We start from the raw sequence: 25,536 nt of genomic DNA, 5'->3' as shown, positions 1-25,536 counted from the left end.
AATTTGCGCAGTTTATAAATTGCGCTGCGCATTTTGTGAATTCATAAAATGCGCAACAATTTATAAATTGTTGCGCAGTTTGTGAACTACCGTAAGAGCTGCGCATTTTATGAACTGGGTACCGCCGTTACGTTCTTGGCCGATTCAAGTACGTATCACAGGGAGGAATGACATGCAGGCTTCTCATTTTACCCCCTTTTACTAGCTGAAGGGACATCATAAACTGAACTGAAGACGCATTCTACCCGACTATCTCTCCCTCCAAGGTTCCTTTGCGTACTCTGCAGCTGGCCTGGATAAGGTGCACTGTCTTTCTCTCTCAGTGTTGCGCTGCGTATACTACAGTAGGCTAAGCCATTCGTTTTGATCAGCTGATATTGATGGGCACAGTCCAGCCTGCATGTTTACTTCTCCTATAGCAGTTGTCCAGCACATGCAAGCACTGCACAAGTAATGAAATGAATATCAGCACATAAGGTTTGGTACATTGTAACTCAAGTCCAACATCATATCTTTAATGTCCAGCCTTAAATGGTACACGTAGTTAGTTTCACTCTCACATTATCCCATGCATCCAGATGTAACACAACACGTGGTTAGCCGACATAATGTCACCTCTGCGATACAGTTATTAGTGCAAACATATGGTGTTTGGAATCAGGTATGCTGTGTTACACATATAGCTAAGTATGCTCCAATACATGAGTTACAAAGGTACAGCTCCATTTGATGAACAGCATGCAAGACCCAGAAAAGTTGTATCCATTTTCATCTTGCCTGGCTATAACCACATGTCTTCCTAAACACCGTTCATGGTATCCCCATGAGCAACTATTGCACCTGACCTATGGAATCCATACATTAATTTGTATACATAACTAGACCTCACCATGTCAGTTGTATCATCACCCAAACTAATCATTCCACAAGATTGACAATAGTCATCCATTGATTCTAAATAAACAAACATTATAATTCATGTGACACATCATAACTCATCGGTATAATACAACAGACGATGAAAAGAAATTTGCTGGTTCACAAAGAAACCCAACTATTCATCAAGAAGGTTATTTAAGCTAATATAGATACATTTTACCACAACATGAACAAACACGTACATGTTTACTTAATGGTACAAATGACACAACGTGATGATGTATATCGAACTGATTGCTGAAGCAATTAATAGGTGCATAATTATAATAATTTTTGAGGGAAGCCATTACATGGTGCTAGCTACCACAAATCAACACCTTCCGCTGTCAGCAAAGATACATAAAGGAGGACTCAAGTAGGTCCATGATGTTCTCATTATACGTACTGCAGTATGCCAAATTAAGGTACCAAGCAACATTGAACAGTGAAGACATCAAGCCCGTAGCAGGGGGTCTGTTCCAGGTAGTTGTAAAGCTGAGTACCATGTGCAAAATACACACATGGTCTTACTAGGGGGTCTGGAGGCATGCCCCTACAGATTCCTTCTGAGATCACTTACTGACTGCTCTATTAGAACAAATGACTGTTCTATTAGAATGTCGTAATCTTTTTGCAAACTAATATATCAGAAAATTGATAGGTGGGTTTCTAATTGCAAAGGTTATTGTAATATTATATTAAGCAGTTTACACATAATTGTAAAATTATTGACATTGATTGATTTATGGTGGTATATAGTTGATTGTGAAAATATTACATTATGACAATACTGTACATGTATGTGTAATAATATAAGTCACTAATCGGTACCAGCTAGCAGAGTTGGGGTAGTTACTTCAGAAAAGTAACTAGTTACTAGTTACACGTTACTGTTATCCCATGTAACTTAGTTACAGTTACAGTTACTTTTCAAAAGGTAACTAAGTACTCTAGTTACTACTTACTTTCATAGTACAAATTATGACTTGTTTTTAGCTTTTGTAACATGAATTTTGCTCAGATATGCATCATTAAGGGATGCATTACATAAGTACACTTAAAATAATAATTCTGTGGCTATTTCAGGTCAATTCTAAATATTGCTACATCTGGTGCTCAAGCAGAATCATAGAGAACAGTACACAGAATCTGTCTACTTAATGTGTCTGTAGCGTATATGACACAAAAATTGAAGTGCTCTTGCTTTTAAAGCATAATTAATTATAGCTACAATGTAACTATTGTAACTTAGTTACTTTTCAGATAATTACTCCTATTTACAAGTTACTAGTTACAAAGCAAGTAACTAGTTATATTACTAGTTACTTTAAAAGTAATCAGTTACGTAACTTAGTTACAAAAGTAACTAGTTACCCCCAACTCTGCCAGCTAGCCTGTTATGTTATATTGCAGTACAAAAATATTCTGCCTATTATGGTTGATATTAATTTTATGTCTCATCAGCTGCAGTTGAAATTGTTCAGTTTTTAAATAAATATCGTGGTTATCTAGTCACTGATCTGTTCTATTAGAGCATCACATTCTCTTTTCCTAAGTTTAACCTTTCGTTTCCTACCAATAGTTTTTGACTTTAGATAAGCTTCAATGACCACATACATACATCAGTATGTAAATACCTCTAAGCACACTTTAGAAATAAAAATTTCCTTATAAGATTCCGTTCTAAACAATTGCAAACTGTCCACAAAAAAAAACGTTACATTTTTAGCTGTCATGATATTATTTTCATAGTAAAACTGTCATAATTTATAGTCTTTTTGCCTTGGTTTTTTTCTGCTTAACCTATAAAATTACTACCCAGCAAAATTACTAAAAGTTGCAAATAGAGTGCAACTATTGTAATAAAATTGTGTAATTTGATTTGCCATTTTAATTACATCATAAATCTAAGATTATTCAGTGACCCATCCCATTGATACCACTAGTGCATAATTATGTGTAGAAGTGCTAGAGCTGGGCAGTATGAGATTTGTCAAAGTCAGTACAATATTATAGAAAATATCACAGTACAAATACATGCACGGTATGGATTGTATTTTTAACAATTTAATGAATAAAGTAATATCAAGAGTTAATTAACTCTTGGTAATATCAAATGGACTTTCTTTTGGAAAGGTTGATAAAACATGCGAAAAAGCTAGGCTTCAATGCAATTAGAAGGCTATCTTTTACATTGGTAAAGCATCTTAACATTGATGAGGGCAGGATGATGTTGTGAATCAGCTGCCATCTAACTCTAGACGGTATATTTTTCTAAATTAATCTGGTATGGTAATGGTATCTTACAGTACCTTTTCCTACAATATGTACCGGTATATCTAAGAAGTGCTGCTAATTGTTTGGTTAAAGAAATTTTGTATTATTTGGGAAACTAATTAAGGGATATACAACATTCACTTTTATGGGTCAGGAGTCTCAGGACTTACAGTACAGCATTATATATACTTGATGCTTTGGGTTAATAGGCTAACTGGTGGTGCCTATGGTCACCAATGAGGATTTTTTTTTCCACATCTAGGCACCAGTCTATTATGCTTCTAATTTCACCTACTATGTTATACTGTAGTACTCAATTTGTTTATGATTAACATGCTCTCTCTAATAAAAAGCCGGCCAGTTACTTGACTAGTATTTTAACTTTCCCATGCATAACATACACTTTCACACTCTGCCTATTATGCTAGCAATAGCCTAGCATTGTGCTTAGATGTCCCAAATTATGCCAGCACCTATAGCTATACCATAATACATGCATGGAATTGACTGTTTGATTCCATTTCCCTTTTAATTCATGCTCATGGTCACATTACCCTAGTGGGCTAACTAACTTAATTCAAGAAATAAAAAGGTAAACTTTTTGCTTACACAATTGATGGATCAATTAATTGGCGAAACACACTTTTCTCTAACAAAGAGAAAAAATCAATAGCAGTCAAATACTCTAATAAAACAGTCATTTCATTACCATATCCCAGCATGAATGTCTCAGCTATTGACACAAGCCAGAGGTGAAGCCAATTAAGTGTCAATAATGGTAAACTGGTTTCTATCCAAGTGAAAAACTTTTAATAAAAGGTTATGCTACTCCCGCAATTGTTTTCACCATAATTATTTGGCTATCTAGCAGATGTCCATGTGCTCTTATATGTGCAGTTATCTTTCGTATCTGCAATTCTGCATATGTTTGCAATTGTTTCTTCTTGTGTATGTGTCTGTATATGTGTGTGGTTGTTCTTGTGTACATACATCATGTTTGTTCATCAGTCAGAAATAAACAGCATTACCGACTGGCTTGATGCTAAATTCATAAATAAAATCAATACAGTAATTGTTATAAATATGTACTATACATTGCCAAATTTGAACTTTTCTGTTTTGCAATTTTCTTCAACTTGTCTGATTCTAATGGACCAGTTTTGTCCACCATTGATCTGAATACTGACTGAGGAGACTGTACTAGGTTGAATGGTGTATCAAATTCTATCACTTTACCAGAAGACAACACCTGTACAAAGCAAATGATACACTAGGTAAGTATGCCCCATAATCTACACACTAGGTTGGTATAGTCTGGATTCACTTTAACATGTTAATCATGAAGCATTACAGAAGCAACAAGAATATAACGAATACTTCAAATTAAGGGAGTGATAAAAAAATAATGGACGGAATGCCTACGAAACTGATGGCCACACTTTACGCTACCTATAGGTTTATCAAGTTCATACTATTTTGAGACAGTGGAATGAGTGAGCAAAGTATTCAGATAGTCAGTATGGAGGTTATGTATGTGTAACACACAGAGCTATATAACACCTTTACAAAAAAATATGTATTATAGTGAGGATTTTTCAAAGGGATTTCCAACAGTAGTACTGATGCGGGGGCATGGGGGCATAGCTCCAGCCACTGAGAAGTTTTAAATATTTCAGTGGTTCACAACTTATATTTCGTGTATGAATTAGTACTATAACTCTTGGGCCAGCTAGTGGGAATACACATGCACACATAAATTCACTGAAAAAACTTTAAATGAAAAAAGGATTCATCCTGACTAAAAAAGCTGCAGACTAGCACTATAAATACACACTCAGTTTTGTCGGCTTGTCCTGCATTTATATGTTTACAATATATATTCTTCCCATTGGAAATAAAATTCCTGTACATGTACTTCAGTACTCTAGCTACATCATTCCCAATTGTGCAGGACATCACAAACATCCACGAAGTACTGACTTTTTTCTGAACACCATAACTCCAGAATGCTGTATATCATGCAGTGACCAAGTTGAAATCTTATTTCCAAGCTCTATATTAAATGTACATTCAATCCATTTGAATGGTTGTAATTTTGGTGACTGCATTGCTAGAGTACCAAGTATCATTTACAGATTGTGCTGCAATGGAGCTTTGAAAGATACACTCTAGACCAGAAATCCAAGTGACTGCCACTTCAAAATAGACAATTTTCCATTAAATAATGTAAACAACTATACGGATGGCTTTTGAAGGCTCTGAAACTTGCCCAAAAGACAAAATTCATTATACTTCAAAAAGTTATAATTCATGGCATACCAGGGAAATGACAGTGCACCTGGAGAATGATGATTGGCTGTATAGCTGCTTACAATGCTTCCACAAGCTTTAAAACAATTCATAATATTCTTTAGGACAAGATATTACCTTAGTTTCAAAAATCTATGTGGTGAGTATTCAAATTTGTCCACTACTTGCTGCTCTAAAACGATGTTGCAGTTCTTATTTTCAAAATTGGTCGTTGCACCACTTGAGTGCAGCTAACAAATACAATATCTGACTGCTCCATTAGAGTATCATGATCTTGTAAAAAACTTTCACATTGAACAGGGCTCATATCCCCTCTGTAGATGCTTCCCTGAGTGATGAATGTAGGATTTGCACGTACTACTGCATTATACTGCACAGTGTTACTCATTCACTTAAAATTTGTGCTGCCAAACTCAATAGTTCTGCTGCCATAGAAGTCTATATTTGAATAGATTTCAAAGGGGGGGTTCCTGAAACCCTTGGAAACTATGCCCCTGCTTTGGCAATAGCTTGTACAGAAAAAGCAAATTGGAGCATATATTTTTAGTAAGGAACTACAGGGACTATATATCTGACAATAGGATTTCCACACAATTTATATGTCAAAGATATACTGTATAGCGGGATTTTACCATGTCCATAATTCATCACGAATCTTAAGACTGCTACACAAATTTCTGCAAACAAAACTAGTCTTTCCACAAAAATAAAATCCACTGAATTTAATTATTACATATGTGTTGGAAGGAAGCATTGTTTTAAGCTTTTACATGCATGGCTACCACATTTCTGAAGACATTTTGACAACTGCTATTGGTGAGGAGTTTTCTCGCATCAGAATATGCATGTGGCTGTACTGCACAGCAACTCAACAGTAGCCGGGTAGTGGGACACTTACTGCACATTTTCTCAAGACATTCAGTTTGTTCTCACTTTATGGTGGCACAATTATGCATAGAGTTACTGGAGCAAGAAGACATGAAAACACGTGCATTAAAATAATTGCAAATTTGAATACTGCAACAAACCACTGCTCATGAAAATAAAGTCTTCATGACAAAAAAAAACCTGCTGTATGGCTTTTATCACATAACTGTGGATGTGAATCCAGGCTAACAAAATCGGGCAATTAGAAACAGTGGAAATGGAAACCAGAAACGGAAAATGGAAAACAGAAATGGTCAAATGGGCATATATAAATGCACCCTAGAGTAAAACCCTTGTTTAGTGGCCACCTCTTAAAGACCACCTTCTTATAAAGACCACCTCTGTACAAAGACCACATTGTAATTAGATCTCAAAGATGGTTAAGGCATACTGACCACTTCATGGTCACCTTTTAGAAAGATCACCTCTTTACAAAGACCACCTTTCACATTGCAATAATAGCTAGGTTCCAAACGTCATGACCGCTTTATCTATACAACTAAAAGGACTAGGCTCTTAAGGTCATCATCTTGCATACTAATTGACCGAAGGAGTCATACCATCAATTTACAGTGCTCCCATGAGACCTAATTTTTAGTTGATACAGTAAATTGTAGTGTACTAGCTACATTTCACTTGCATGGAATATACTTTTGCATGGTACCATACCTATGCTAGTGATGGTATATGACTTGAGTGAAGTATGGACAAAGAGATGACATTAATATGAGTCATGAAATACATGTTTGAAGCTTACCAAATATTACCATGTAAAAAAAGAGGTGGTCTTTATCAAAGGTGACCACGAAGTGGTCCTTAGCTATCTTGGAGATTAAATTACAATGTGGTCTTTGTATAGCGGTGGTCTTTATAAGAAGGTGGTCGTTAAGAGGTGGCCATTAAACAAAGGTTTTGCCCAAGGGTACATTTATATGACGATTTGACCATTTCCACTTTCCATTTCCATTTCCACTGTTTCCAATTGCCCAACAAAATCTGCACAAATAGCATAATGTCTGCACATAATTAGTTTTGGGCAGACACACATGTCCTTGTAAAACCAATAGTGGTACAATAAAAGCTGATGTGTACATGTTTGTTTGTAGTGCTAACAATAACTGTCACTTGGTTGCTAGGAGATCTACATTTTCCCAACCCAAGGATTTACCAATGCCACCTCCCCTTTGTGTACTGCTATCACCAGCAGCAGTAATGACCACAGCCTGGTGATATGTTGCAGCTATGTGGTTGTATTTAACCTCAAAGCTTTCAATGAAAATTCCCTATTCCAATTCCAGCAGTGTAAAGTGCTCCTCTAGCTCATGTCTGTACAACTTGACTCTATGTCTGTACATTTGTGAATATGTAAAGACATTTGTCCTCGACACCTTAAAAATTAAATTAAGGCCTGGAATCTAAGTAGTAGCTAATTGCACTTACTAATATCCTATCAGAGTCCATTATTGTCTCTAGTCGGTGAGCAATAGTCAGTATAGTACAATGGTTGAACTTGCTACGGATCATCTCCTGAATAATACCATCAGTTCTGTAAAGAGAAAACTAATTATAGTCAAATACTAGCATTAGCACCATATACAGTTGAATACATACGTAGTTTTAATATCCAAAAGATCTATAACGTTTACAAATGCATAAAGAATAAAAAGTAGTAAAACAAGGGACACCTGCACATATACTAGTGGACATTTAATCTCCACTTCAATCTATAGCCTTAGGATTGAAATTTCACTAGTGTACATAGGCGACCTTATTTCTATGATCCCTAATTGAACTTGTTCACTTTTTGCAACATAACTATGAATGTCTGGTGGAAGTCTGCATCAGAAAAAAGAGGAGCACCAGTAATTAAAAATTAATATTAAATCTGAGCATGCACCCCAACTATTACTAGAAGCAGCAGTTACATATCATTTTCAGCTATGTTCTGTCCATTACACAGTGATAAAAATGAAGAACGATACCAGAAGTGTCCCTGCAATCAACCCAGTCACTATGGAAAATACAGACAATTCCCAATATAAAATGATAACTACAGTACAGGGAAACCATTATGCACTACCGTGAATCACCCTGTCAGCAAAAAGAAAGTTAATGATACACAAAGGAGGACAATGTTAAGTCCATGATGCATGTAATATATGTACTGCGGTATGCTGCTACATGGTGCCTGTCAGATGAAGCAGTGAAAGAAAACCAAGCCCATGGCCTTAGCCGTTATAGAGTTGTGCTTATCTGAAGGTACCAGTTAGTTAGGTTTTTAGTTAGTAAGTCAGTCAGTCATTCATTTAAAAAAAAAATTTCATAGCAACTTGTTGGAAAAATTTTGGTACTGAAGGAAATTTTGGGTTTGGTAATACCTCACCAAGGTGCTGAGAAGGTAACGCTTCTGGTCACTATAGTTTTGGCAAACCTCCGTGATCCCTATAGTATATACACTACATTCAAGAATCATTCTTACAAGTATGGCATTGAGTCAATACCATTACACTTACATTAGGTCAACATTAGCAGTCGCCTCATCAATGACAAGAATCTTATTCTTCCTTAATAATGCTCTTGCCAAACACATCAACTGTCGTTGGCCTACACTAAAGTTAGAACCACCTTCAGACACTTCAGCATCTAATCCTTTATCTAAACTGGACACTACATCCTTTAGTTGTACCTGTGGTATATAAAAAACTAAGTAATTATTTTGTATGCCAGTAATGATATACAGTAGTTGTTGACAAGCTACCGGTGTTGACAATCTAAATTTACTAGTTGATGAATCAGCAAGCACATTACGTGAAAGTATGCACCTCTTCTAAAGCATTCCATAGTTGGTCATCTCGGTGTTCTTTAAATGGATCCAAGTTATACCTCACACTTCCACTGAACAATACTGGGTCCTGTATAATACATCAGTTAGTCTCAGACTTGCTGTACTGTGACATTACCTGTGGAATAATTGACATTTTCTTACGAAGATCATGTAATCCTATCTCAGTTATTTGTATTCCATCAATTTCAAACACTCCTTCTGGTTCTGCTAACCTAAACAATGCTGATAGCAATGAAGACTTGCCAGCTCCAGTCCTGCCCACAACACCAACCTACAGGTGCACTTCTTATCAATGTAAATACCACAGTATGCCTAAAGTACCTTTTCACCAGATTGTATTTTAAGTGATATAGACTTCAATACATAAGGGTAGTGTGGGGCATATTTGAATTTAACATTTTCAAATTGAATTATTCCTTTTATAGGCCACTCCAGAGAAGGTGCCTTCTCTTTTGGTTCAGTTAACAATTCTGCCTCAGACTCCAGTTTACCATATCCCATAACTCTCTCAACTGATACAAGCTAAAGTACAATAACAAACTTCATGTATTCATGTCACCATATGTATACGTACGTTAGTACAGATAACCAAAGTTTGCACTCTAGAAGACTATCATAGACACATTGCTTACATGGCAAGACCACAAAATACTTTACTGTAGCATGAGTACAGCTAGAAAGTAACCCAGCAAAGTTGATTCATTGCCTCCCTTTGCTGACACTTTGTAGGGTCTGCAATCCAAAAAATCAACTTTTACAAATTGATCCCCCCCTACCATTGTGGGATGTTCATGGTAGTATCCCACTGCTAGATCTACCATGAAACTGGGGGCACGATTGTTGTCTTCACAGAAATATTGATTTTAGTATCTCACGAGATGCAAAATTTATTATTAAAATTTCATGCTCCACAAAGGACCGGATAAAACTTACTACCTGGCTTGATATTATCTAGAATTATTGTAGTCAAAAAGTATATATACACAGTTATAAGCAAATGATTCACTGGGTTCCCGGAACAGGGTTGCTTTCTTTTAAAAATCAGAAAACAAAACACAAATTTTCAAATTCAAGCTGCCCTACCAGCCAAGACAAGAAAAACCAATTCTTCTTCACAGTATTGTGATAAGGTTGGATGCATAGCCTATCTATGCTGTTAGTCTGGAAAGGATCTGAGACATCTCACTATCTGGGTGAAGAGCATCAACATTTTCATGTGCGTACTTTTTAATTTTAACAACTCTGGATATGATCTGGCTAAGTAGCAAGTTTCATCCAGTCCTTCCTGTGGAGCTCGAATTAATTTAGCATCTCGTGAGATACTAAAATCAATATTTCTGTGTTGGTCCAATAAATTCCATGTTCAAGCATTTACGAACATTGTGTTTTACTAACAGAAAACAATACCCAATTTTTTTCAAATTTATATATGATATACCTGTGTTCATTAGCTATCAATGACCAAAAAATGGTTTCAATAACTTTAGCAGAGAGGGAGTACAAGCCTTACAATATTTGGCGGTATTTTCAGATTCCTTCTATTTTTTATTTAGTCATGCCCACCAGTAGATTTTATGCTTCTGCAAGAAATGCACCACTATTAAAGCACTGAAACTTGTAAACAAGCACCTTGCATGTGTAGAACTGTACTGTGGGGTTGATTTCAAAGATATTTTCGTTGGTGTATTGCATTTTTAGCTCCTACATGAAGATGCAAAAAAGTGAAGAAAAATAATGAAGTAACGAGAAGCAACCTCCTGACCATCCGTCTAGGTTGCCCACCACAAATACAACCATAAAATTTAAAGGGGATTGCTTTATCTACCTTACATGGGTGCATAAAGTAGCAGAATTTCGACAATAGTATACATATTTGTGCACCCATATAAGGTAGAAAAGAGAGCCCCTCATTTTTATGATGGTGTTTGTGATGGGCCACCTAGACTAACATATACAGTAGGGATTGTCAGGAGGTCGCTTCTCGTTACTTCATTTTTCACTTTTTTGCATCTCCTTCATGTAGAAGCTAAAAATGCAATACACTAACGAAAATATATTTGAAATCAACTCCACGGTACAGTTCTACACATGCAAGGTGCTTGTTTACCAGTTTCAGTGCTTTAATAGTGGTGCATTTCTTGCAGAAGCATAAAATCTACTGGTGGGCATGGCTAAATAAAAAATGGAAGGCATCTGAAAATACCGCCAAATATTGTAAGGCTTGTACTCCCTCTCTGCTAAAGATATTGAAACCATTTTTTGGTTATTGATAGCTAATGAACACAGGTATATTATATATAAATTTGAAAAAAATTGGGCACTGTTTTCTAGTAGTAAAACACAATTTTCGCAAATGGATAGTTTTGTTTGAACATGGAATTTATCGGACCAAGCATACTATTAGCTGCAGCTCTCGCGCTATTAATCCTACATACCTGATTATTAGAGGATAATTGCTGCTTAGTGTAAGCTACTTTGTGGTACAATAACCTAAGCTGTTGGATTTCCATGAAGTGAGTGGCAGCTGTTCGAAAACCATATTGCCCGATAATTGATAGTTGACTCTAGATATACCATACAGTTAATTGCACGTCTCAAGAAGTGCCACAACTATCAACTACTGGCGGTTGCTTCACTTCATTTCAACTGGTCACACAATTAAACATGTCACTAAACTCTTCCTTACCAGATTCTCCACATCAGCACTTGTACGTATCGTGAATTGAAGTAGTCCAGTTAACCTTATAGCATAAAACAGTGACAGGCCCACAAGTGCTGGATCAACATCTATAAACAAATTTTTTAAGCAGGCGGTCATATCAATAATCATGTGTGCATAACATTTAAACCACAGTTAGCTACAATGTGTTAAAACAAATGTTTTGAATTTCCTAGCTTTGTGTTTGTAGTTTGCTTTTACACTAGCAATCCACATATTCAGACTGGCATGCTTGCAAACACTGGGTTCACCTCTAATGAAGATAGAATTATATCGTTTATGGTACTAGGTGCAAAATAATTAGAACTTGCTTTGTACCCAAGGAGCATGGAAATATAAAAGGCATGCATTAGAAATGTTTTGACTGTTATGATATGTTAGATATGTTTTGACTGTTTTGACTATGAAACAATTCGATTAGCAGTGGCAAACTTTGAGCTCAGTTTATGTGAACACATCATTAAGTGTACATAATGAGACTTACGTATAGTATATGCATATATATGAAATACTATACTCACTATCTGCAAGTGGAATAGAAGCAAACATTACAACGACAATAAACAATCCTCCAATAGTGTCAACTCTTAATCCAAACCAACGAGATATAGCAATCTTCACATGCCATCCCTTGCTGTGCTCATTCTGATAAAAATGTAACTTGTTAACAAATCTGTTCTGTTCCTTGTAAGCTCTAATGGTAGTTAGCCCCTGAACTGTGGCTGAGATGTGTGAATAGAGTGGACTACGAGCTACATATATGACAAACACAGACAATATTTCACCATACACTTATAAATTCTCTATTACCTATTGATTCAATCCTTTGTACATCTCTAGAGGCATGTAGGAAGTAATGACGTATGAGCACAAGCAGTGTAACAATAGCAATAGCAGGAATTATGAGCCAATAGTTAGCCGCACATGCAACTAACACAGCAGACAAAACATCTAACAGCAGCTGTAAAATAATACATTTAACAACAACACAAACAGTTACTGGTGATACTAACAGAAAAGACATGTACAAACAGGTTTGGTAGAAGACTATCCATTAGTCCAGTGTCGGCCGAGAATCTGTTTAGAATGCGACCTACATTTTAAAAAGAAAGGGCAAAGTGCAATTGATTTCAAAGCATACAAGAAAACAACACTACTGTATGCATAACTCTTCAAATCAAACAGCAATTTATTTCTTACCTACTGGATTAGTGTCAAAGAACAATATCGGTGCTCGTAGGACTGATTTGAACATTTTATTATGCAAATTGCGAGATGCATTCAGACAAATGATGTAAGCAAATATTGATTTAAACACTGTAATTAACACTGATCCTCCTAGAAGTGCTCCAAATATTCCAATCCACTGGTTAGTGGTCAAGTCAAAATTACTAGTGTCATTAAATGTAACGTTTTTAAGTTGTGGAGAACAAGATCCACCCTCACTCGACCTGAACAAAAAGTTTTTAATGACAGATAAGGAAAAAACATCAATTCCTTACCATCTTGACAACCACCAAGTAGTGGTGACAATACTACCCTATATGGAAACACTACCATGATGGGAGTGATACATTACATGTGGGTAATGAATACCTGGGATGCTAAAAACACTGCAATAAGAAGGAACGCTAATATTGCATTTCCTCCAGCCTTGACATAAGTGAAGTAGGTCATAGTTGAAATTGTTCCATGAGCTCTCTCTTCCTCTGGCACCACGTTATGTGCATTCTAAGTTATGTATATAGAATATTGGTACTAGTGTATGTACATGTTGAGCTGAGTCCTCAAAACCTCATGGATGGAATTACACAAGTTCTTGAAAATTGGCTCATTTGTATACTACTGCTTGACCAGCTGAAAATGTTTTCATTCATATGTCCGACACTTTATTTATGACCAATCAAAGATTTCACCATACATTTCCATTAAAGTGCATAGCCTGTCACTATACTCTCTCCAAACTTATAATGCAGCCAAACTGCACAAGTCCGTTCTTCACACCATTACTGTCATCATCTGGTTGGTTGTACAGCTATCTATTTATCTTGCACAAAATCCACTTTTAATTTTGAGGACGCAGCTCAATGTGTGCATACTATAAACTATTGCTACATACTTCGGGTTTTCTTCTTCTAATAGATTCAATATCATCATGGACTGATATGAGAGAGTATAACGATGGTGTGGTATATAAGGATTGTTCCTCTAATTTCAGGTCAACACTTGTTTCATTACTTTCTGAGTGTCCTAATCTCACACGTCTCTTAGCTCTCTCTACTGGTAAGAGGTGTACATTATCTTGACCTCTACCAGATTCAGATTCTTGGCCTATATCTAGTGTATCTTCAGACTCGTCTACTACAATATCTGGTGGTTTAGTAATATCCTGTTCTATATCATCAAACAGTTCAGTGGGGTCCAGTCCACTTGATGTTAGCTGTGCATAGTTGCCATATCCCTGCACACAACCCTGTAAATACAGACAAATCATTGTATATATGAACAATGAACATGTCACAAACCTCCTTTATTACTAGGATGGAGTTGGCATGTTGAGCATATTGTAACTGATGAGTGACTAAGACAACTAGCTTGTCAGATAATACTCCACAAATACATCTGTAAAATGGTTAAGTCACAACAAGAGTTTATAATGTGTTAGAATTATAAACTCTTGGTCACAAGAAACTAAGAAAAGTACTAAGATGCATAGCACAAGCAATAAAAATGTACAACAGATCACAACTCACAGTAGTGAGTCATCCACTAAGAAAGTAAAAAAACACAAATGGTCGCCAAAATTGACTGAAGTAAATGGTGGCCACTTTGGTCACAGCCTACCAGTATCTCTCACCTCAGCAGAAGTATTTAAAATGTGATGTCATATAAAATTTTTTTTGATGAAATAGCTGTGATAGTGTGGAGAATTTCTTATGGAATAATCAAAAAGTATGTTGTATGTCATTTTTATGACACAGAATGATACTACAAGTATAAGAGGTAGTGAATGTATTACGTCAATGAACTCATCAAGCAAAACCAAGCCTAAACTTGTAAACACATAGACACATATTTGGAAGAGCTACAAATACAGCCAGGTTTAAAAGCTACAACCTAAGCACAAAACTGGCTTTATTTTTCATTGCAACTACCCAATTAGTCACTGTATATGAAATATCACTGCAAAATAAATACGTATCAATTATCCAATAAATGCAGTGCTTTTTACATGAGCCAAAAATTGATAAGTAATCAATTAAATTATTACATATTTGATATGTTACCAGTATATGAAACATCACTACAAATGCGTACGTGTGTGCTGTATGCACTGCATCAACATTACGAAGGTACACACACATGGACCAGCTTACTCATCAAACAAATGCGTACTGACAGCAGCATCTACTGCACTCAGAGGATCATCCAACAGCATGATGTCACTGTCCCTGTACACAGCCCTACATACAACATTTACCATCACCATATTTGACATGTAAAACACCTGTACTCTACCTGGCAAGGTTCACTCTAGCCTTCTGACCACCACTAAGGTTCACTCCTCGTTCTCCAATTAACGTGTCCTCACCAAATGGCATCTCATCAATATCCTATTAACACAACATCATCTATCATTGTAGACATCTCCTTCCTCACTTTGGCAAGTGAACAACACTCTACAACTCTGTTAAACCAACGTTTATCAAAAGGTTCACCAAATAAAATGTTTTCTTTTATAGTTCCAGAAAATATCCATGGTTCCTGGCTTGCATAAGATACACTACCCTCAATGTCTATTGACCCATCCAATGATTCTAGTTCTCTCAGTAGACACTGAAGTATTGATGACTAGTAGCAAAGTATGAGTTTGAGCATTTAGTACATAAGTTGATACTACACACCTTTCCAGCTCCAACTGGGCCAACCACTGCAAGTAACCTGTTTGACTAGATGAACACATTACATTACATCATATAAATGGTACCTCTTACATACCTGGTCAATGGTGAAACTAATATTGTTCAGGACTAGTTTCTCTTTTTCCTATACATACACATAAGTAATGCACACCCTAGTAATATATACACTGCCTCTTACATGAGTCCAAGATGCTGTTAGGTTACTGACTACAATCCTAGGAGGTGATCCATTGGGCAGTGACCCCACTGCACTATCATTTTTGGTCTCTCCATTGACTAACTTAAGAGCAGTCCTCTTATTGTTGATATGAAACGTGTTGGTAGCATCAACTGGATTACAGTTCGGATTACTTATTGCACCTCCAAGCTCTGGTAGCAGTAGCAGGTTCTGTAAAACATGCACAATGTTGCTACTAGTATGTGCTGGATACGCTGAGTAAAGAAGACCAATAAGGCATGTAAATGATTCCAGAATTGAAACAAGCATCCAACTCTGTCATACAGTAAGATAGTACTGTATGGTAGGGTTTGCACTTTCTCACAAAAAATATTGACCAGAAACCAGTTTCATAATATACCTTGGATCAAGCCCAAAAGTGTCTTCAGAGTAGCTAAAAATGCTTCCAATAAATTGCTATGGAATTTAAAATAGATGTTTAATACTGACTGACTAATTTTCACTGATAGACGTCGCTTTAGCCCAACAGGTACCTTTTGGCATACTGTAGTATCTACAATGTACGCATCATAAGTATACCTTTGTCTGTCCCATTTTTCTTGCTGACAGTGCAAGATTTTAATTCACGGTAGTGCATGATGCTTCCCCACATTTGTAACAGAAATTGTCCATATTTTCTGTAGTGAATGAATTTATTGCATCTGGAAATGTTCTTTTTTAATGTTGTGTAATGGGTTGAACATACATAGCTGACAATGTAGTATAATGGCCACTAGTAATTGATATAGTATATTAAAAACTGTTGATTTAAAAATGAAGTAGGGATCCAAGCGATAAAAAGTAGTGAAACAAGAGAAGAGTGATGGTATTACAGTGGGAAAATCCCTATATTGGCATGTTATAACAATCATTAATTTTGTTCAATGCCAAAGTAGGGTTTTTCCCACCAAGCTATGCTGTAATACCATTGTTCTGTTGTTTTTTTTTGTTATAGCATACAGATATAGATGGGTGACTGTTCTATTAGGGTGACTGCTGTATTAGAGTATCTCGAGTCAGAAAAGTGGGTGTGTCACTATTTCATATTTTTGTTGTGCAGTGCTAGGCCAATAATAACAGGGTGTGTCATCATGATAGATTGTCAAGAGATGTGGTCTCTGTGCTTGATCATTATTAATCTACCAAGATCATGCTAACTATTTAGAGTTTTTATTGATGATATGTGTATACTACATGATCAATCGATTACAAATAATAAATCTACTATATTTTTCATCAATTAATCACTTTACCACAAGAGCCCTACACATAAATTAGGCCATTTAACAACAAAAGTCCACAGGGACCTTGTGGCACTTATGGACTCCAGTTAATAGCAGTTAATACCTTTATCCTCTTTAGAGAAACTGACATTTCTGTAGTTCTCAATAAACAGTAGACAAGAAACTGCACAAAGTAACGTCTGGAAAAGCTCAAAAGTATCAAACTAGTGAACACTTTCTTTGGAGTGAGCGTGTTTCCTGATCCAGCATAAGTTGAGAAGATCATAAAACTTAGTACTCCTATTGCATTGTAAAAGAGTGCTAAATTGCAGCCATAGATCATGCTAGCTTGAGTGATGATCCTGCTCTCCTTCCTAACATAACAAGTCAGTAGATAGTACAACATACAATTCATCACTAACCTTCTGATCTTCTTCACATGTTCATGGAATGCCCACTCCCAGGCATACATCTTGATCAGTCTCATACCACTGATGATCTCATTCATCACTCTCACTCTCTTGTCTGTCACTTTAGCTGCCTTTAACCTGTGTAAGTAATGTACATATAAACACAGCATGAAATGCACATATACACTTCATAATATAACAGTACTTTAATCGCAGTTCCTACACAATAATTCTATTAATGACATGTCGACCAAAACAGCAAAACTGCATATGTAACAAAATCCCAACACAATATTGTCACAGACATATTGCGTACTCCTATAAGAAGGCACACTGAATCATACAGTACAACAGTACTGTATATTGGGGATTGTGGAGGTTAGCACTTTTCAAAAAAAAATGTTGAACAGAAATTAGTCTTACAATATAGCTTCATGGCAGTATTGGTTAGGTAGAATCAAGCCCAAAAGTGTCTCCAAGTGTAAGTGTAGTGTAGTGTTTGTGTGTGTGTGCATGCGTGCGTGTGTGTGTGGCCTTTATTCCATGCAAACAGAGTTTAAACATATACACTCATGACAGGAAATAGAAAGAAGACAGATAGACTACATATGAGCATCGATTAACCAAACACCAGGGTGTGTTCCATTAGAAAAAGTGAACAAAGATCTGTACGAATATAAATCATACCAGAATTGTCATTAATGAATTTGTGGTCACTAACAGCAATTACGATTTAATGTAAATGCATATTGGATTTTAAACCTTTTTAAAGACATACTCTTTTTAAATAGGTATGATATTGCTGCTTCTTCCAAAGTAGAAAGTCTACACCAATCTTAATTATGAGTTCAAGAGGATTAAAATAAATGTGAGTTCTCTCAAAACAGCAATCTTGCCTCTGGTTTCACTTCATGGTGGATTGAGTAATGGCTTAGTATATGAACATAAATCTTTATTTGATGATTTTAAAAATAGTGTACCGTACATTTCAATCATGCTAACATTTACAAAATAAAAATGTATATTGTGTTTTTGCACAGAATTAAAATGCCACAGATAAACATCTTGGAGGAAATTTAAATTCTAAACAAACCTGAAAAGAACTTAATAATCAATTATTACACTTATGAGCCCTGCACAGGTTTTATATGTGTAGTTACCATGGGTAAAGTATAGTTAGTACAGGTGTGTGACATACAAACATACACACTAAATGTAGCAGGCCTGTAATATGTATGCACAATTGTACACATGTAGCTATGGAAACATAAGATTGACTGACTGTATTAATTCCCTATGGTATACTCACCTCCACCTGGCATAAAGGCGTGTACTAATATACTGCAGCATTGGCAAGAAAATAAATATTGCCAAAGCAGGTAAACAGCTTGGACCGATCTCCCTCCACAAAAGATAAATAACAACAGGAATGAACACAGGAACAGCCCACACCTCATGAATAAAGTCAAAACCCTGTAGTGGACAACAACACTAACACATACATGTGTACTAATAACAATGATAACTATACCATATCAAATTTTTGAACATCGTTGGAGCAAAGGTTCACAAGACGTCCAATAGACTGTTGACTAATGGTGGACTGTGACAATCTCAAAACCTGAAAAAATATGCAAGTGCATACAAACATCATATCAGCAGCAGAGTACACACATCAAGCTGTATCATAACATCTTTTTCACCTACATTCATATCAATGATTCATTACACCACTGAGTTTAGTTGCACGGGTATACAAGTACACTGATGAACACCTGCAGTGTGCACTGTCAAGGCCACGGCATTTTGACACCGTATAGTATTACAAAATTGTCAATTTCAAAGTGTAAGAAAATAAATCACTTGAGTACCACTTTTGATTCTTTCTGAAGATACAGTAAATTCTCAAATTCTGCGTACAGAATTAATTTGCTTTTAAAAATTTTAGGAAGCACAAAATAGGGCTATAATTTTAATGGAGGAAATGTGGTCAAGTATTTCATGAATCCCCCCACCCCCCCCCCCCCATAATAAAAATGTGGCCATTACTATGCAGAGATTATCTGTACATTACACGACTCAAAATTTTCAATGTATCATACAGTACAGTAGTACTGTGTAGTGGGATCATGGAGGTACGTACGAGCTTTCTTGCCCAAAAATATCATCCAAAAACCTTTTCTTCATGACAGCTGGCAGTATTGGTTAGACATAACCAAGCCTATACAGGGGCAGCTCCAGGAGGTTTCGGAGGTTTCTGGAAACCGGTCACATTCAGATCAAGATACTCTAATAGAGCAATCAATCACTCTAATAAAGCAGTCACAATATTCAGAGCAGCAGTGTAGCAAGCTATGTAGCTATAAATAGGGACTTTTATGTACTTTATCAGTGATATAGTTAGTGGAGGGCAGTTATTCTCAGCAAGCAGTTACATTTAAATTTTTTTTGGTCTTCACCAAAACTCTAGCTATGCTCTTGATCAGAAACCAGTCACCAAAAATCCTGGAGCTGCCTATGCCATAAATATTTTCAGAGTGACCCCAAACTCTTCTTAAAAATTTTTATTAGCTCAATTTTCTGCTGACTAACTGATACCTTCAGCCAAGTATAATTCGACCATGGTTAAGGCTACAGGCTTGATTTATTCACGGTTCAACATCACTTTTCCCTGAGACGTGCCTTTTTGTCAACCACAACTGTGTAAAATATTATACAGTACAGTAGTCTAGTACTGTATATTAGTGATCATGCCCTATCTCACAAAACATATTGACCAGAAACCACAACTTTATGACATTTGGGCAGTATTGTTAGGCCCAAAAGTACAGTGTGACCCAAAATCCTTCCAATAGGTCAATTCTAAAAAAAATCATTAATGACTGGCTGACTGACTGACTGACCAACTGATGCCTTCAGACAAGCTTAATTTACTCAATTGAACTTAAAATTCCTATTACTTGTATTTGTATATGTACTGAATCATTATAAATGTACTGTATACACGTATAAAGCTTGGCAAATTCTATGTCCAATTTCTACTGCATAGACTACACAAATTTACCTTTGAATAAATAGACATGGTCATCACAATCCGGCACATCATCCCGTTCATTTGACTAACATAAAATACCCATATACCCAAAAGAACTGAAAAGAATGTCAACACAGTTATCCCTGCAGCATAGAGGTAAGCATTTCTGGTGGCTGTTTGTATATCTTCTTCTTTTTGATCGACCAGTTCAGAATTATTTGAAGCCCTCAGTAAAGACAGCTCCTCTTCCAGACTATTCTTCTCACAGAAATATTGAGACAGATAACCAACAAGTATGGACTGGCCAATTTGAGGAAGGAGCTGTTGGAAGCACACATAAACTTTCTTTATACATACATACATACATACATACATACATACATACATACATACATACATACATACATACATACATACATACATACATACATACATACATACATACATACATACGTACATACATAAGTGTATGTATGTATGTTACAATACTAACAAATATAAAGAATAGGATTCCATGTATTAGTAGACGCCACTTCAAACACTGCAATATTGCAAACCACAGTCGAGGTGTTAGTCCCCTCTTATGGCGCTGGAGTTCATCATTCCAGTATCTACAATGACAACACACTACTAAGCAGAGCATTGTGTTAAGAGAATACCACATAGCACAAATTTTTGACACAGAAGTATCTTGACAAATTGAACAACTAAGCAGGGATTTTTCTAGGGGGGGGGGGAGCAAAGGGGGAATTTGCCCCCCCCCCCTGAAAATGATTTTGCCCCCCCCCTGAATTCTGCTTCAACCAGCCCAATGATGAAACAATGATAAATTGATTTGAAAACATAAAATTTAGCTCGCTACAATAAAACAAATTTAGCCTAATTTAAGTTCTGCCCCCCTCAATTTCTGAAAAACTTGGATTGCCCCCCCTGAATTTATTTTCTAGAAAAATCCCTGCCAAATATTTATTTTAACAAGTAAGATTTCACAAAATGTTCTTGTGGACTATCAAAAATATAAAATTTTCAAGTGGGGATTTTTTTGACAAACAGCAAACAAATCAACAAATTCCTCAAAAATTTCTCGATAAACTTTTGCACTATACACTACAATAAACTTTAGGTAGCACAACACACACAGCAATAACAAAAAATTGTCATTGATAGAGTTCTTATACCTTATATCACTTGATGCCCTGAAACTTCACTGTCCCTTAACAAGTAACATAGTGATGACTAACTTGTTAAATTTCTTCACTAAAATTTGTGATTGAGCTCCTTTAGGAGTAGCATAGAGATCATCTTGTTTCAACTCTCTTTTGTACCCTATCCAGATGAGTGGGTCTAGCCAACTAGTAGAGAACAGAAAGTCATAAGTCTGTTAATGTATGACAATCATTTCTGGTATCAGATACAAATTACTCAGTACAGACATATAATATAACTGATACATGGAATATTCTGAGACAAACCTGACTTCTAAAGGTGCATGATATTGAACATCGATCAAAGAAATCTTATTTTGATTGCTCACTTTTAGCACAAAAAGACACTTAAGTGATTACTTAATAGTCTAGCACATAAATTTTTTAGTTTTTTAAATTGTATTACTGCCTTTTTTAACCAAAATAAAAGCAAATCACCATAAAAATTTAAGGAATGAATTTTATCTTTATGGAAGGGTCTTTACATATACCGCATTCGACCAGTTAAAAGCCGTGGCTTGTATAATATTCGCTCCCAGATAGTAGCTGCTCCATAGCCTAGAATTATTGTCATAAGAGCCACCCTCGTATAAGAGCTGCGGCTTGTATCTGAACATACTGTTGCAAGTGTTGACTAGACACGTTTGAAGCAGAAACCAGGCAAAGGAGTTGTTTTAAGCCAGGAAATAGCATGTTTGAGAGAAATTAAAATGAATAACAGTATTGACAGATGATTAAACAAGGGTCTCGCGTGGCCAGATCTCCTTTTTTTCTTTTTCATTTGGTCGGGAAAACCAAATGAAAAAAAAAAAAAAGAGGTCTGGCCATGCGAGACTACTCGTGAATCCATATAAATGCTGCGGGCTGCTGCCACATAAGCTCATAGTAGCCGCCCTCGGATAGTAGCCGCTTTCACATAGTAGCCGCCTTCACATAGTAGCTGCAGGGTTTTGCTTGCTGAAAGTTATAGTAGCCGCGGCTATAAACTGGTCAATACGGTATATACTCGCAAATGTATTGATTTTGAATTCAAAAATCAACAAGAAAAAAAAATTGATTTTTGATCTTCAGGGGTGTAGGAAGATATTTAACTTATGGGTGCCCACTGGTAAAGCTGAAGACCAAAAAAAAAAAGAAAAATAGGTCATGACTGCTTTATTAGAGTCATTGACTGCTCTATTAGAGTATCTCGATCTTTTCAGTAATATGTACAGTGTGCTAACACCCATTAGTTACGCAACTGGAAATATTTATGGGTTCCCAAGCACCCATGGCACCCATGCTCCTGATCTTCGTGCCAGAATAGTCAAAAGGTGCTGCACAGCCTCAATATTATGCTATAATAACAAGCTTACTTGTGGCAGGTCGTGTTCTAACAAATCTCCCTTGTAGTTACCTTTCATAGTAAATCATTACTTTCTTTATTTAATAATATAGCTTAATTTTTGCAATGACATGTTTCCTCAGAGACATGTATAAAAGCACCACAAAATTATTTGAAGTGCTTATGCTTTGTTAACAACTGCACCCCTGAACAATTTACCATGCAAGGTGGCTCTATTGGGGGTGCAACTATGCAGAGAGATCGAAGTACCTTAATAGCAATACAACAGCCAATAAAACAGTCACACACTAGAAGATCACTAAGGGGGGTGAGGTGCTGTGTTTGAGTGATTAGATGTGATTTTGTGTTCAATCATTACTATTGTTAAGGGGTGTGGTCGAACCTCTTGTGCATCTACACAGGTGTCCAGTACCTCTTGCAGTAGTGTATTAAGCACTTCAAATGATTTTGTGGCATCTCAACACGTTCCTCAAGTAAAGTGTCAATATACCAAAAATCAATGCCTCAATAATTGAATATGGTTTTTTTGCATAAAGAAGATGACAACCAGCATACTAATAAGAAATTAGGCAAGGGCACACACTTGTCCAAACTCCAAAAAGGCACTCCCAGACATGAGTTAAGTATTATGGCATAAATGATGGTAGCCTTGCGACTATAGTCAGGCAGATAGGCAGACTATTAACTGAACAACTTTTAAAATTCAATATTTGACCTTTTGTAAAGGTTGTCTCACCTTTTTAGCAGCAGATTTTTGGTGATTTCTCTATGATTTTTGGTGACAGCATTATGGGGGGGCACCATTTCGTTTGGGGGATCCCAGGGTGAGTACTGTACCATTCATAACATAAGTTATCCAAGAAGTGGTCACACGACCAAAAATCCCAGATTTCCACTGCAAAATGGATGATGCCTCAGCTCTTTTCATTGTTCCTGAAAATTTTCACACAGATTGACCTCAAGCAAGTGCTAATATATTATTAAACTGTCAACTGTAAAATTAATATTCAAAAAGTGGTCACGTGGCCAATAATCCCATTACAGCTATACAGGATGTACTATAGCACTACAAGATGTAGAAGTCTTCATTAAGGTAAGAAATACAACTTAGATCACGCTATACAATGATTTTGAATAAACTGTCCAATGCAACTAAATTTTTGTTTCTCGGACTGAAACTAGTGTAAAAGTGGGTCGGTAGGTATAAATAAAATAATAATAGGCGGTAATAAATTTTTTTTAAAGTGGTAATAATTTTTTAAAAAAAACTGAAGTTATGGCAACTCCTTTAACTACGGCGTTCAATAACAAACTAGTAGTTATGGTTATAGCTAAATGACCAAACATCCATCCATGGTCTGCTTTTACAACTCTTAACCAAGCTCACCCCACACATAGCAGATATGGATGGCCAACAATACATCGATGCCACAAACTCATGTGATCAGACACGTGATCTTTAAAAATGGACGAAAACATTTCATTTACAAATTTTATGGGTCGGTCGGTCGGGTCTGAGAAACAAGAAATTTAGTTGAAGTGGCCTTATGGTATTTTGGTCACTTGACCACTTTTTGTATGTTTTGTGTGTCAAACGTATGCTGATACCCAATGCTACAAGCACACTTGCTTGCTTTATAGGTCAGCCAGTATGAAAATCTCCACATTGCTTCAGAAACAACAACAAAAGGAAGCACCTTCCTATTTGAGCTGGAAACCCTAACATTTGTTGGTTAAATGACATGCTGTACCTTAAGAATAGTTTAGAAATCAATGTTGCTTTCTTCCATGCATCTTTGGCGGGTGTCTCAAACACGAAGTCTGTATCCAGCGAGGCATCCTGCTCTCCTCTCGTAATCTGACGATCGCCATCAGTTATCATTACACCGACTTGCTTCAATGTATAGACTGACACTCCGTAACACTTTGATTGGGGCGAGCCTGAGCGATCCCCACACTAGCGAGTCGCCCACGTAACTTTCGTCTCAGCGACCATGCCCAAAAAACTACAGAAGAAATCGGAAAGGGACCCTGAAATAAACGGACTTACCGTGAAATAAACGGCGTAAATCACAGCACTTCCATATATGTTCGTCTCATCGACCATGCCACGGAGAAATATACGACGTAGATTACAGCACTTCCATATATGTTCGTCTCATCGACCATGTCACGGAGAAATA

The 25,536-nt window shown here is 36.4% G+C and overlaps 1 protein-coding gene across 5 annotated transcripts; it reads right to left on the bottom strand.

Annotated features, from left to right (window-relative positions):
- Window positions 1-4,191: 4,191 nt before the first annotated feature.
- Window positions 4,192-25,536, bottom strand: LOC136249481 (ATP-binding cassette sub-family C member 4-like). Of its 5 annotated transcripts, none has more exons than XM_066041494.1 (30): window positions 25,404-25,536; window positions 25,105-25,359; window positions 22,045-22,155; window positions 21,297-21,414; window positions 20,834-21,124; window positions 19,301-19,390; window positions 19,079-19,242; window positions 17,782-17,907; window positions 17,484-17,733; window positions 16,098-16,307; window positions 15,996-16,043; window positions 15,902-15,946; window positions 15,657-15,848; window positions 15,516-15,610; window positions 15,374-15,460; window positions 14,522-14,618; window positions 14,116-14,469; window positions 13,593-13,727; window positions 13,499-13,536; window positions 13,197-13,447; window positions 13,010-13,089; window positions 12,807-12,957; window positions 12,518-12,748; window positions 11,964-12,064; window positions 9,599-9,799; window positions 9,393-9,548; window positions 9,255-9,344; window positions 8,946-9,118; window positions 7,873-7,978; window positions 4,192-4,444 (listed from the first exon to the last, which is right to left on the bottom strand). In XM_066041494.1, the coding sequence occupies exons 2-30, from the start codon at window positions 25,233-25,235 to the stop codon at window positions 4,271-4,273; spliced, it is 4,296 nt and encodes a 1,431-aa protein (XP_065897566.1). In that variant the 5' UTR covers window positions 25,236-25,359; window positions 25,404-25,536; the 3' UTR covers window positions 4,192-4,270. The 5 variants fall into 5 exon arrangements, with proteins under 5 accessions (XP_065897566.1, XP_065897567.1, XP_065897568.1 ...); XM_066041495.1 differs by lacking the exon at window positions 25,404-25,536 and adding an exon at window positions 24,090-24,286 and having other exon boundaries at window positions 25,105-25,244; XM_066041496.1 differs by lacking the exons at window positions 25,105-25,359; window positions 25,404-25,536 and adding an exon at window positions 24,090-25,079.

Source organism: Dysidea avara, chromosome 3 (genome assembly GCF_963678975.1).
Source record: "Dysidea avara chromosome 3, odDysAvar1.4, whole genome shotgun sequence".
NCBI classification, from domain to species: Eukaryota; Metazoa; Porifera; class Demospongiae; order Dictyoceratida; family Dysideidae; genus Dysidea; species Dysidea avara.
This window is presented reverse-complemented; position numbering and strand designations above follow the sequence as displayed.